Source organism: Eubalaena glacialis, chromosome 19 (genome assembly GCF_028564815.1).
Source record: "Eubalaena glacialis isolate mEubGla1 chromosome 19, mEubGla1.1.hap2.+ XY, whole genome shotgun sequence".
NCBI classification, from domain to species: domain Eukaryota; kingdom Metazoa; phylum Chordata; class Mammalia; order Artiodactyla; family Balaenidae; genus Eubalaena; species Eubalaena glacialis.
Window position 1 is genome coordinate 47,149,318 of NC_083734.1, and position 12,890 is coordinate 47,162,207.

The following is a 12,890-nucleotide window of genomic DNA, read 5'->3' on the forward strand; positions in this document are numbered from 1 at the left end:
CTTAACCTCCTGCCCCAGGTGTCTCCCCCTTCGTGAGATGATGGGGAGGTGGGAGGGTGACAGAGTGTCCTGGAGCAAAAGCCAGTGTGTGCCCCAGCCAAAGCCAGCCTCCCTTTTGGGGGCAGAGAATACTTGGGGCCACCCAGCCTGCTGTTTTCAGTGACCTGGCCTCTGGGGCAACCCCTCTGCTGGTCAAAGGGACCCTGTGGCCCTTGGATGACCTCATTGGGCAGCATCATTAGCTAAGCAAAGATAGAAGAGGGTGGGGCACTCAGCCCCCCTCTGCCCCGAGTTCCCCAGAGCAGGACAAGTGGCTCTTGGGGCAACCAGCCAGCTGACTGCTTACACCCCTGGTAAGGACCCAGCCACATCCAGAGATGCTGGACAGCCAGAGCAGGGCTTTGGGGGAGTGGGGCCGGGAGATAGGGGTGGCTAGTGTAAATAATAATATTTATCTTTCAGCCAGCACTTGTGAAGCCTGGTATGTGCTAGGGCTGGGTAGGGAGGGCACCACAAAGAAATGGAGGCCACCTTCAGCCTTTAGGGCCACCGTGCGGTTGGGGAACCAATGACACTCAGACACACGCCAATGATGGGGTGCCAGGGGAGCCCCTGAGGTCCAGGAGAGGACTTAGGAGAAGGGCATGGGCCTGCGGGGACCAGGTAAGGGCAGCTTTTGTAAGGGGGCGAGTTGTAGGGAGAAGGTGTAGGACACCACGGGCCGGGCACAGCTTGAGCACAGGTGAGTCAGTGGGACCAGGCCGAAGTGTGTCCCAGCCCCAGGGGAGGAGATAAGCTGGGAACAGGAAGGAATTAGGAAGCAGGGGAGGCCGAACAGGCTTGAATGCTGTCTTAGCATGGAAACCCCAGAAGCATACCAAGAGACAAGGCTTCGAGAACCAACTCCAGGGTTGGGGGGCACACGCCCACCACCATGGGCAGCTGCAGCCAGTCCTGCTGCGGAAGCGGGGAGAGCCGGGTGGGACCCACACCTGCGTCGTCCCACCCGAGGGGCGAGGGATGTGTATCCAGCAGCTCCCGGGGGACAGTAATTCCCTGCACCTCCTACGGAGGCCGGGAGAGTGCCGGGCACGACGTGGGCCACGTCCTCGGGGCAGGAGGTGGTTAGGACACAGAAGCTCCACCCAACACACTCAGGCCCGGGCCTTGCCTCTGAGTCTCTGACCTGGAAAGAAGGCCACACAGGGGTGTGTGTGTATGCACGAGTGCATGCGCACACGTGCACACAGGTGCGTGTGCTATCAGGACACCAGGACAGACATGACCGCGGTGCTGGGAGCCCCAAAGCTTCTGCTGGGGGAGGGGAGGTCCAGTGAGTGAGGATCTGGCTGCCCCCCGAGGGAGGAGCTGGGGGTGTCCCTGAAGGCCATGTGGGGTACCCTGCTCTGCTAACTCCCCAAGCGCTGTCCCCTTAAGGTGAGAGATGGGGGGACCAGCTGAGCAGAGGAAGCCATGAGAAGAGGACCAGGGGCACCAAGACGGAGATATGCTGACAGCTTCCAGAGCAGCTGGGGTGGGACAGCCGCAGAAAGGGTCCTAGCTGACAAGAGGGACCAGAAGTGACTTGAGTCTCAAATGGCCACAAGTGAGGCACCTTTCTCAATGTTGCCTTCCACCCAATGACGGAGAAGTGAGAAAGCAAGGCATTTCACGGACAACGTTGGGATGTGGGGGGCTGGGGGCATCCCAAGGACAGAGGAGCCTGAGAGGGGCTGGGGGGGACTGAGGGAGTTTTATAGGCAAGGGGTCTTGAAGGGGCCAAGCTGGGGCGGTGTCCCTTTTCCTGCTTGTGCCTCCGGGCCGTTTTAGCTGATGGGCACCCTTTGCACGCCTACTGTGCGCTCAGCTCTGTGGGCGGGGGGAGGCGAGCAGTACCCCCAGGACGTACGCCAGCAACGGGCTGCAAAGCTCAGAGCTGCCGGCTCTGGAAGGTCGTGGGAGGACATCCAAGGTGAGGCTGGTGGTCATCACAGAAGCTGCAAGGGGTCTCTGGGCCATGGGCGCTGTGTCAGATGAACCTCAGGATCCCTCTTGTCCAGAGACTGTAAGGGTAGAGGGGCTGCTGAAGCACAGCTGGAAACATCTGGGCTGCAAAGAACTGCAGCCCCACCTGCCAGGGGCAGGTGTGCCGAGTTTAACCCTTCCATGGGCTGCAGGGCTGGAGTCAAGGCAGGCCCCCGATGGGATTTCTGAGGGTCATACTGCCCTGAGCTTCGACTTGTGGGTGGGTGGGAAGGGAGGTCTCTTGGGGCTGTGGCTGTGTGATGGGCCAACAGACACACAGCTCACCCCACTGTGGGAAGGGGCCGAGCAGAGTGGGGATCACTGCGGGACAGGACCCTCTCTCAAGCTGGGAAGAATTTTTCTCCATGCCACACTCAGAGGCTGCAGTTCCCTAAAAGTTCCCCCACCTGAGCCCTTTTCTCCTTGGGTCCCTCCCTCATGGGCACAGATCACCAGTACAGGAAAAACCACCCTGTGGGGTTTGGGTTTTCCAGTTCTGGCTCCCCCCTCCCTGAGTGTGAAGGCATAGCCCCTGCTTTGGGGTCCTCGGCTTCCCCCACAAGGCCTCCTCAGTCCCCCTGCTGCTGATGGGACCCAGATTGGGACCCTGACGGACACCCTGGGACCTGAAGTCAGGGCAGAGGGTGCAGATCAAGGAGGGAGGGAGGTTTTGGAATCCAGATAATAATTAATTGAGGACATTTGTAGATTGCTTTGCAATCCACAAAATCCTGTATAACATTCACGGAAGTAGGGAACAGAACCAGCCCATTTTACAGCTGAGAAAACTGAGGCCAAGTGACTCCCCTGAGATCAAAGGTCTCTGGCTCCAAATCCAGACCTCTTTTCACCCCATCAGTTGACTGAAGTCACTGGGCTTGGGCTTGGGGAGGCCAGGACTGATAAAGCAGCTCTGGGGGGAGGGGACAGCGAGGAGGCCTCGGGGTTTCAGATCGGGGACGTGTCCCAGGCAAAGATGGAACCGGCCCAAAGACGGCCCGGCCAGTGTCTGGCTGCTGAGCCCAGCTGGGTGGGAGCGATGAGGGTTCTGTACATCCAGCAACCCCTTCCCCACCTTCCCAACATCTTGCACCCCTCTACTCCTTAAAATGATGTTTAACTGCAAACAGTACAGCCCAGGTCACCAGAAGCCTCTGTGGGTCTCCCTGCCCAGCCCATGTGAGGGTGTCACTGGCCTCCAGCTCAGGGGTCTCTCAAGCTCATCTCATCCAGCCCCCTGACTTCAAACTGACCTGCCCACCCTTGGTTCAAACAGAGGGGGTGCTTCCTACATTTCAGCAATACTGTCACTGAGCGCTCACCGGGAGCCCCCTTGCTAAGCCCCTTACATACTGATCTCATCTACTCTTCATACCACCCTATGAGGAAGGAGCTGTTATCCCCATTTAACATATGGGGAAAGTGATGCCCAGAGAGGTTGAGACGTGCCCAGCAGTGGCATGGCTGGATGTGAAGCCAGTCTGGCCTCGCTTGGCCCCCATGGTGTTTAACCCCTGTGCAGCGGGAGTTCTTTGTAGAGTTCTCCCTGACTCATTGCTCCCTCCAATCCTCTTCCTAAGGAAATTCTTCAGTTTCTCCAATTGTGTGGACAAACAGTGTTCAGAGACGAAGCCGGACGCAGGAGTTTGTGCCGGCCAAGCGTGGGCCTCAGGTGGGCCCACTCCCTATCCAGCCAGCCCAGCCTCCAGGCCAATCACAGGCTGCCTGCCTCCCGGCATCCCCAGCCCTGTCCCTGCTCCATTTCAGAGTGTCACCTCCTCTTTCCTCCCTTCCACGGCCCCACTACCCCTGCAGATCCTGCTGGGCAGGCTTGGGTCAAGAGAGTCCTGGAGCAAGTATAATTTTCAAAGCTCTCAGTGTGTTGAAAACACCAATGAGATCATCATTTGGAAATAACTCCAGAGACCACTTTTGGCCACCAGGCTGCCCCCCATTCCCTCTGCCCCTCCAAGGGGTCCAGGACAGATGCCTGCTGCCCAGCCTCATTGCCCACTGGTCCAAGGCAGGTGGGGGCAGAAGCAACGTGCTCCTGCTTCTCTTGCTTTCATTACTGGGGTTTCGGGGGAAGGAGAAGATGGTAATCTGGTCCCTTCTCAGCGTCTGTACCATCTCTAGAACATGCAGCTGCAGCTGGGACCGATCTGGGCCAGGAAACAAGGGCAGTGCATGGGCCCGGCGAGCTGGCCACCATCCCACACTTCCTGAGGAGCCCCACTGGGCTGAGACCCATTGCCTGGGACCTGCTGCCCTCTCTGCCCTGAGTGGGTAAAGATAAGTGTTCCAGGTGCCACCTACATCCCCAAACGGAAGGCAGAGACATTGCCCCTGGCCTGCCCTGGGCAGCGACCCTGAGAGCCCAGGCCATAGCTAAGGGGGGCAGTGGGGGAAGGAACAGAAGCTGGAGATCAGGGGGATGCCCTCAAGGAAAGGGGTGGAATCTGGGGAGGGCATAGGGGAGAGTGGGTGATGCAGAGTCTTAGAGCAGAAACACAGCCTGGGGAGTGGGCATCGGCCACTTGTGTGACTGCGCCTACCAGGGCATCCTGCAGGGCGCTGTCAGGGCACCAAGCAGCCACAGAGAGGAGCAATTCCATGGCTGGGGGCTGGGGGCTGGTGCTGGGAGATGGGATGGGGGGATCTGGGGAAGCAGCAATTGGACAGACACCCAAAAGCCTTCTGTGAGCTGGGTCCCAAGAAGAGCCTCAAAGGAAATGAGCCTCCAGAGAATTCGTTGAACCCAGGCCACCAGGAGCCTAAGGGTAGATCGGGGTCGGGGAGAGGCAGGAGCAGGCTCTGGGGGGCCTGTGTTTTTGAACCCCAAATGGGGGCATATGCTGGTCTGATTGGGTCCAGGAGAATTACAATGAGGCCTGTCCTGAGCACAGTGCCCCTGGAGGGGACCAGAGTTGCTCCTTGTTTTGTTCTTTTTAAAATCATATTAAAATACACACAATATAAAACTTACCATTTCAACCGATTCAACATATTAAATACACTCACAATGTTGTGCAACCATCACCTCTATCCAGTTCCAGAACTTTTTCATCACCCTAACGAAACCCCGGACGCACCGAGCAGTCACTCCCCATCCCCCCTTCCCCCAGCCTCCAGCCACCACCAACCTGCTTTCTGTCTCTATGATTTGCCTATTCTGGATATTTCATAACAGTAGAGTCATGTGATATTTGTCCTTTTGTGTCTGGCTTCTTTCCGTTGTTTAATGTTTTCAAGGTTCATCCACATTTTAGTGTGCATCAGAACTTCATTCCTTTGTAGGGCAGAATGATACTCCATTGTACGGGTAGACTACACTTTCTTTATCCATTCATCAGCTGAAGGACATTTGGGTTCTTTTCATCTGTTCCAAGTTATTGTGAAGAGTGCTGCTACAAACATTCAAGCACAAGTTTTTGTTTGAACACCTGTTTTCCATTCTTTTGGGTATATGCCCAGGAGTGGAACTGCTGGGTCACATGGTAACTTTCTGTTTAACTTATCAAAGAACGGCCAAGTGTTTTCCACAGTGACTGTACCATTTACAATATTCCCGCCAGCAACATACGAGAATCCCAATTTCTCCACATCCGTGCCAAAACCTGTTATTATCTGTTTTATTTTATTTTTTTATAATACTACCCCAGTAGGTGTCTTAGTCTTTGGTTTTTTAAAAGACCCAGAGACTTCTCTAGTGGCACAGTGGTTAAGAATCCGCCTGCCAATGCAGGGGACACGAGTTCGAGCCCTGGTCCGGGAAGATCCCGCATGCCGCGGAGCAACTAAGCCCGTGCGCCACAACTACTGAAGCCCGCGTGCTGCAACTACTGAAGCCCGCGCTCCTAGAGCCCATGCTCCGCAACAAGAGAAGCCACTGCAATGAGAAGCCCGCTCGCTGCAACTAGCGAAAGCCCACGCACAGCAACAAAGACAAAAAAAAAACAGGGCCTAGAGTCTCCTGGACGTGGTGGAGCTGTCCTTGGAGGTAGGGCCTGAAGGACAAGAACGGGCAGCGGGTGAGGCCTTGGGCCAGAGATCAGAGCTGCAGTCAAGCCGTCAGGGAGACGGGCAGGCCCCAGGCAGTTCCCTGGACAGGGCAAGACCTAAGGGTCATGTCCAGTGTGAGAGCTGGATCTGGGAACTGGGGCTGGGGCCCATGGGGTGGGCTTCTCTGAGCCTCGGTTTACACATCCATGAAGTGGGGGTATTCAGGTAAGTTTAAGCTGCTGTAACAAAGAGACTCATAATAAGCCAGTGGCTTATGGAAGATAATGTATCTAACAGCCCACGGTGAGCATCCCATGCTCCATGCAGACATCCAGGGACCTGGTTCCTTAGCTCCCTTTCTCCCCATCCCTTAGGACAACGCCCTCCTCTCCATAGCCAATGGCCTGTCCATGACTGATTTGTGAGAAAAGGAAAGGGATGGATGAGGAGCCCCACAGTCTCTGTCCGGGTCCCTGAGGGACTCACATCATTTCTGCTCAATTCCATTGGTGAGAAATGGCCACGTGGCCATTCCTAAATCCAGGGGAGTCTGGGAATAAAATTCCAGTCACGTGCCTGCCCAAAGGGGCATGATTTAAAAGACAGCTCGCAGCCTCATGCTGGATGGGTGTAGTAATACCTCCTTGCAGGGTGCCGTGAGTACAGGTAAAGAACCTGGCACTTAGTCAGAGTTCAATAAAAGTGCACAATATCACTGAGGTCAGGGCTCCCAGGGGCCTTGGAAACTCTCTGGTCTAATGTCCTCATTTCTCTGCAGTTGAAGAAACAGGCACAGAGAGGAGAGGCCTCTGCCCGGGTTGCCCAGTGTGCAAGGGGCAAGGTGGGTCCAGAATCCTGTCTGGGACCCTCAACCCCATCCTCTCACCTCTTGTTTCAGATTAGCTGGTCCAGCTCCACTGGGAGCTAGGCAGAGTATGGGGACCCAGATGACCTCTCCACCCAGAGGCACGGTTGGGGGACAGGATTCCGAGAGGCTGCACAGCTTTGTGACTAGGTAGGTGTGGCCCTGGTTTCCTGGACAGAAGACAAAGCTGCTGCTCTGTGACAGAGGGCCACACCCAGCCCCGAGAGGGGGCAGTGGGCTGTGGGCAGCTGCCACACTGGGACGCAGCATTAGGTGCCTGAGGAGGATGGCGTGCCTGGGCTTCCTCCTCTTCCTCCTCCTCCTCCTCCTCCTCGTCAGCACCATGGCCCGGGGGGAGTACGCTGTGGTCCACGTGGTGTCAGACAACTGGAGCAAGGACTACTGCGTCCTATTCCGCTCCGACTATGTCACCCTGCCCCAGGACCTGCACCACGCCCCACTCCTGCCCCTGCACGACGGCACCCAGGCACCCTGGTGCCCAGGCGAGGACTCCTCCCACCAGGCCCACCCCGGGTCCCCGAGCCAGCGGCCCCTCCGCCAGACCACCGCCATGGTCGTGAGGGGTAACTGCAGCTTCTACGCCAAAGGCTGGCTGGCTCAGGCCCGAGGAGCCCACGGGCTGCTCATCGTGAGCCAGGTCAGCGGCCAGCAGCGCTCAGACACCACCCCGGCGACCCAGGACCGCCACAAGCCCCTGCCCGACCTCACCATCCCCGTGGCCGTGCTCCGCTACACCGACATGCTCGACATCCTCAGCTACACCCACGGTGGCGCCGGGGTCCGCGTGGCCTTGTATGCACCCCCAGAACCCATCCTTGACTACAACGTGGTGGTCATCTTCATCCTGGCTGTAGGCACCGTGGCCGTGGGCGGCTACTGGGCCGGAGTGACCGAGGCTGACTGGGTGCAGCGGCGCCTGGCCCAAGGGGGAGGGGGGCCTGGCGGTCACAATCAGCAGGAAGCAGTGGCAGCCCAGCAGGGGCACGAGGAAGAAGACGCAACAGTGGACTTCACGCCGGCCATGACGGGCGCAGTGGTCACCATGTCCTCCTCCATCATGCTGCTGCTCTACTTCTTCTACGACTGCTTTGTCTATGTCATGATCGCCATCTTCGGCCTGGGCGCCAGCACCGGCCTCTACAGCTGCCTGGTGCCCGTGGTGCACCACCTGCCCCTGCAGCAATACCGGTGGTTCCTGCCCGGCCGCCGGGCCTGTCTGCAGCTGCCCCTGCTGCTGCTGGCTGGCCTGTGCATGGTGGTGACGGTCCTCTGGGTCGCCTACCGCAACGAGGACCACTGGGCGTGGCTCCTGCAGGACATGCTGGGTGTGGCCTACTGCCTTTTCGTCCTGCAGCGTGTGCGCCTGCCCACCCTCAAGAGCTGTGCCTCCTTCCTGCTGGCCCTGTTGGCCTTTGATGTCTTCTTTGTCTTCGTCACACCCCTGCTCACCAGGACCGGCGAGAGCATCATGGTGGAGGTGGCCTCGGGCCCGGCAGACTCCTTGAGCCACGAGAGGCTGCCCATGGTGCTCAAGGTGCCCCGGCTGCGCTTCTCGGCCTTGACCCTGTGTGACCAGCCCTTCTCCATCCTTGGCTTCGGTGACATCGTGGTCCCCGGCTTCTTGGTGGCCTACTGTCACCGCTTTGACGTGCATATCTGCTCGCGGCAGGTCTACTTCGTGGCCTGCACCGTGGCCTACGCTGTGGGCCTGCTGGTCACCTTTGTTGCCATGGCGCTTATGCAGATGGGCCAGCCCGCCCTGCTCTACCTGGTGTCCAGCACCCTGCTCACCAGCCTGGCCGTGGCTGCCTGCCGCCAAGAGCTCACCCTCTTCTGGACTGGCCAGGGCAGAGTCAAGACCCCCGCCCGGCTGGTGCCAGGGCTCTGCGGGGCCCCTTCAGTTGGCTTTGACCAGAAGCAGGAGCATGCAGCAGACATCCACAGAGCCAGCGAGCTTGAGGGGGCCACTGAGCACCTGGCAGGGAACTTAGACAGCGACCTCGGGAAGGACACGGCTGAGATTGTCACCATATCTGAGGATGAAGCCACCAGTCCTGAAGGCCACAGTGACAGCTCTGAGGGCTGGAGTGATGCCACCCTGGAGCCTGATGAGCTGCCCTGTACCCACCCTGGGACCTCAGAAGAGCTGATGCCACTGATGCCACTGGCCATGCTGACACCACTGATGCCACTCATGCCGCCGCCCTCGGAGCTGGGCCACACCCACACCCAGGCCCAGGCCCACGATGCTGGCCTGCCCTGGACGGGGCTCCACAAGAAGAAGGGCCTGAAGGTAAAGAAGAGCATGTCGACCCAGGCTCCTTTGTGAACCCGGGGCCCTGGGACTTGTGCCTCTGGACTATTGCAGAGCAAAGCCATGTGTGGCAAAAAGAAATCGGGGCATTAAAGATATTCCATATCTACCCAATGGAGCCTCTTTGTGTGTTAGGACTGTAAGAAAGCAGCAACCACGGAATAAGTCCATGCAGAGACTGGAGGGTCCTTAGGACAGGCCCCATCTCTCTCTGCAGCCCAACCCCGGCCTCACTGCCCATCTTCTTCTCATGCTCAGGTCCAGTTGAACCATGACTCTTCCTTGATCACACCACATTCTCTCCCTCTCTCTTTGCACATGCTTTTCTCTCTGGCTGAGATACCCTTCCCATCCCAGACAGATATACCACAGCCCAGCTCCCTCGCTCACTGGAGCATTTCTAAGCAGCCTTCGTGTGTCAGCTCACTACCACCCTTCCTGCTGAGCATCCCTGCTCTAGGCATCCTGGACAGCAACACCACGCCCAGCATGTGCCTGCTGTCATCCACCTGCTGCATCCACAGACATCAAGTATGTGCCTACTGTATACACCACCCTGTGGTGGGCACAGAGGGAGACTGCTGTCCAGCTAGGGGAAGGGTGGGGGATGGAGAACAGACAAGAAACAACTTGAGAATCATCTCAAAACGAGGATGGAGAGGTTGGAGCCGGAGTGGAAGAATTTAGGAGACCATGGCTCCTTGGTTCCCTTGCTTCCTTCCCTGACCCTGGATGATGGACCAATCTCTTAACCCCTTTGAGGTTCAGGAGTCTCATCTTCAAAATGGGACTTATACCATGTCCGCCTGGAGGCAGGGGCATGGACAAAATGACCTCTTGAGGACCCCACAGTTTCTTTAGTTTTATGGTGTGTTTATATGTTGCTTAAGCAGAGCAAACAAACTCTGGGGTGAGGGAAGGCTTCCGGAGGAGGCTATGTGGGAGGGGCAGTGCGGTACCGTGGTTAGAGTTCTGGAACCAGCAGCCTACTGGAAATTCCAGCTCCACCACTGACCTGTCCTGTGTCATTGAGCAAGTGATTTAACCTCTTAGTGCCTCGGTTTTCTCATCTGTAGAATGGGATAATAATAGAACCTACTGTGGGGGTTTGGGGGAGGTTTGACCGCATTGGCTTATATACGAGGACTGACGCAATGCGTGTAGGGAGATGGATATGAATCTTAGCTCTGTGTATATTACTCCCCTTTGTGAAAGGAGCTGAAAGAATCAAATCCAACTCCTACAAGCCTTTGGGTTCTGGCCCCAACTTCCTCCCCTCCTCCCCTCCACACCCAGGATTCCTGCTCTCACCACCACCAGCGAGCACACACCAGCCCCCATCACACACATCTTCCCCCTGCCCCCCAGGACCTTCCCACGTGCTGAGTCCTCTACCTGCAACTTTCCACTCCTCCTACCCCCAGAATCGGGTCTGGCCAGTTTCTTGTCCGTCCAGCCCCAACTCAAATGCCCCCTCCTCATGGAAGCCTACCTTGATGACCCTTCCTAAAGCAGCCCCTGGCCTCAATCACATCACCCTATACCCAGTTCATTAGTTTTCTCGTCTCCTCCAGTCACGTCAGCTTGGTGAGGGCAGGGAGCCCTCTGTCTTGTTCATCTGTGTAGAACAGGGCCTGGTATGTAGCAGGTGCTTGAGTTATATTTGTTGGAGGAATGAATGAATGAATGAATCATTGAATGAATGAATGGAATGAATGAATCAATGAATTCTGGGCAAAGCCTGGCCACTGCCTGCAGTTCTGACCCAGACAATGAAGTGAACCTGGGCAAGAGAGGAAGCCCTCCCGGGAATCCTCACCCATCACAGCCTTCCACACCATCCCCTGCTGCAGCCACAAGAGTGTGAGCCAAGAGTAGATCTGGTCTCAACCCACCTCACTTAATTCTTGAAGCTGGTTGTAATGAATGAATGCATGAATGAGTTGCTCCAGCCTGAACACCATGAGGGAACACCCCAGGCCGCCTCCCTGGGGTACTGCAGGGCCTTGGTCAGTGTGGAGATGAGACTCTGAGGGTTCTGGTTGGGCCCTGGGGGTAGGGAGGAAGGGGGCCAGGTAAAGGGCATCTCAAAGAAAGTCCCACTCACTGGGGACGAAGCGCAGCCCCCTCGGCAAACAGCATCTGAAGGCCTGGTCTGGACAAGGGCAGAGCAAGGAACCCGGGCCAGGACACTGACCGGAGGGGTTGGCAGCCCCTTCTGCTGGAGCCAGCGACCATCTGGACTGGACAGAGGGGCCTCCGCAGGCTCTGGCTCACCTCCAGCCAGGGCGACCTCCCCACTGCTGACCTGCATCACTGGGCCCGCCAAGGGTGGGCTATACCCCTCTGCCAGGCCCAAGGGGGAGGGCTGAACAGAGCCGAGGCCTCTCGGTCCCCCTCACCGCCTAGACTGGGGGGCAAGGGAGCTCTGCTCTCCCAGGAACTTGCAGTCGGTGTGGCTCTGAGGACGCTGAACTGGAGCCCCCTGGGCAGGGCGATGCCTGCCTCCAAGGAGAGGATGCTCAAGGGGACGGTCTGAGGAGGGAAACCCTCCCCATCCCACCCCCCGCCATGTCCAAACAGATTCAGGGAAGAATGACTCCAACTCTGTCCTCACTCTTCTACCCAACAGGGGCTAACATTCAGAGACCATTCTGTCTATAAAATGGGGGGAATGACACCGCCTACCTCGGGGGTTCCGACGCGTATTAAACCGTCCGGGTAAGCAGCCGAGCCTGGGCTCCCGACGTCTGGTAGCGCCGCTGTCGCTGCTCTTCTCTGATGGCCCAGCATCCCCTGCTCCTGCCCTGACTCCAGAGCCAGGATCCTCTCTGAGCTGCGGGCTGTGCTTCCCTTTGCCAGTCTGCTTCCCAGGGATTGGGCTGAATCCAGGTGGCTGTCACCTGTCAGAGGTGCCCAGAGTTGGCAACCCCCATCTGAGTGCCAGAGGGACACAGAGTACTGCACGTGTGCATGTATACACACACACACGGGTACGTGCAAGCAGACATGCACACACATCCGTACTGCACCCTCAGGTAGCTAATGACAGAGCAGGACAGTGGGACCAGGGCCTGACCATCTCCCCCTGGGCTAGCAGAGACGGTGGCAGGCAAGCCTGCACCCCGGTCTGATGGCTCCCCTGCCCTCACCTGTTCCCTCCTCTGCTGCTTTTGCACTTCGAACCCCATCTCAACATCTGCAGAGCCCAACGTGTGACAGGTGAAACCTAAGATGGGGAGGTGGGGAATTCCCTGGCAGTCCAGTGGAATCTCTGGTCAGGGACCTAAGATCCCACAAGCTGCACAGTGCGACCAAAAAAACCAACCCCCCCCACCAGAAAAAAAAAACTAAGATGGGACCAGGGCAGGAATGAACTCCTGAGCCATGCCCAGGGCTCCAGGTGGCCCAGTCCCAGCTCTGGGGCTGTGCTGTGTTCAGGCTGCCCGGCATTTTTCTTTGTGGCCTCATTTAATCCCAGCGAGAACCCCATGAGCTGAATAGTCACAGCCTAGTTTTTTTCTAGTTGATGAGAAGTTTGGTACCAGAGATTTTGGCTTCCCTTGATAGTGAGAACCAGCAAGGACCCGAGAGATGCTCTATCCCACAGATGAGGAAAGCAAAGCCCAGAGAGGGTCAGGAGCTGCCCAACGTCACACAGCA

The 12,890-nt window shown here is 57.5% G+C and overlaps 1 protein-coding gene across 1 annotated transcript; it reads left to right on the forward strand.

Annotated features, from left to right (window-relative positions):
• The first annotated feature begins 7,178 nt into the window (after positions 1-7,178).
• Positions 7,179-9,242, forward strand: SPPL2C (signal peptide peptidase like 2C). The gene has a single exon (XM_061176313.1). It carries the CDS (start codon positions 7,179-7,181, stop codon positions 9,240-9,242), a length of 2,064 nt encoding a protein of 687 aa, XP_061032296.1.
• Positions 9,243-12,890: the final 3,648 nt, after the last annotated feature.

What these genes read in the sequence shown, in the direction of transcription:
- SPPL2C (XM_061176313.1), top strand. Translation starts at nt 7,179, where the DNA reads ATGGCGTGCCTGGGCTTCCTCCTCTTCCTCCTCCTCCTCCTCCTCCTC.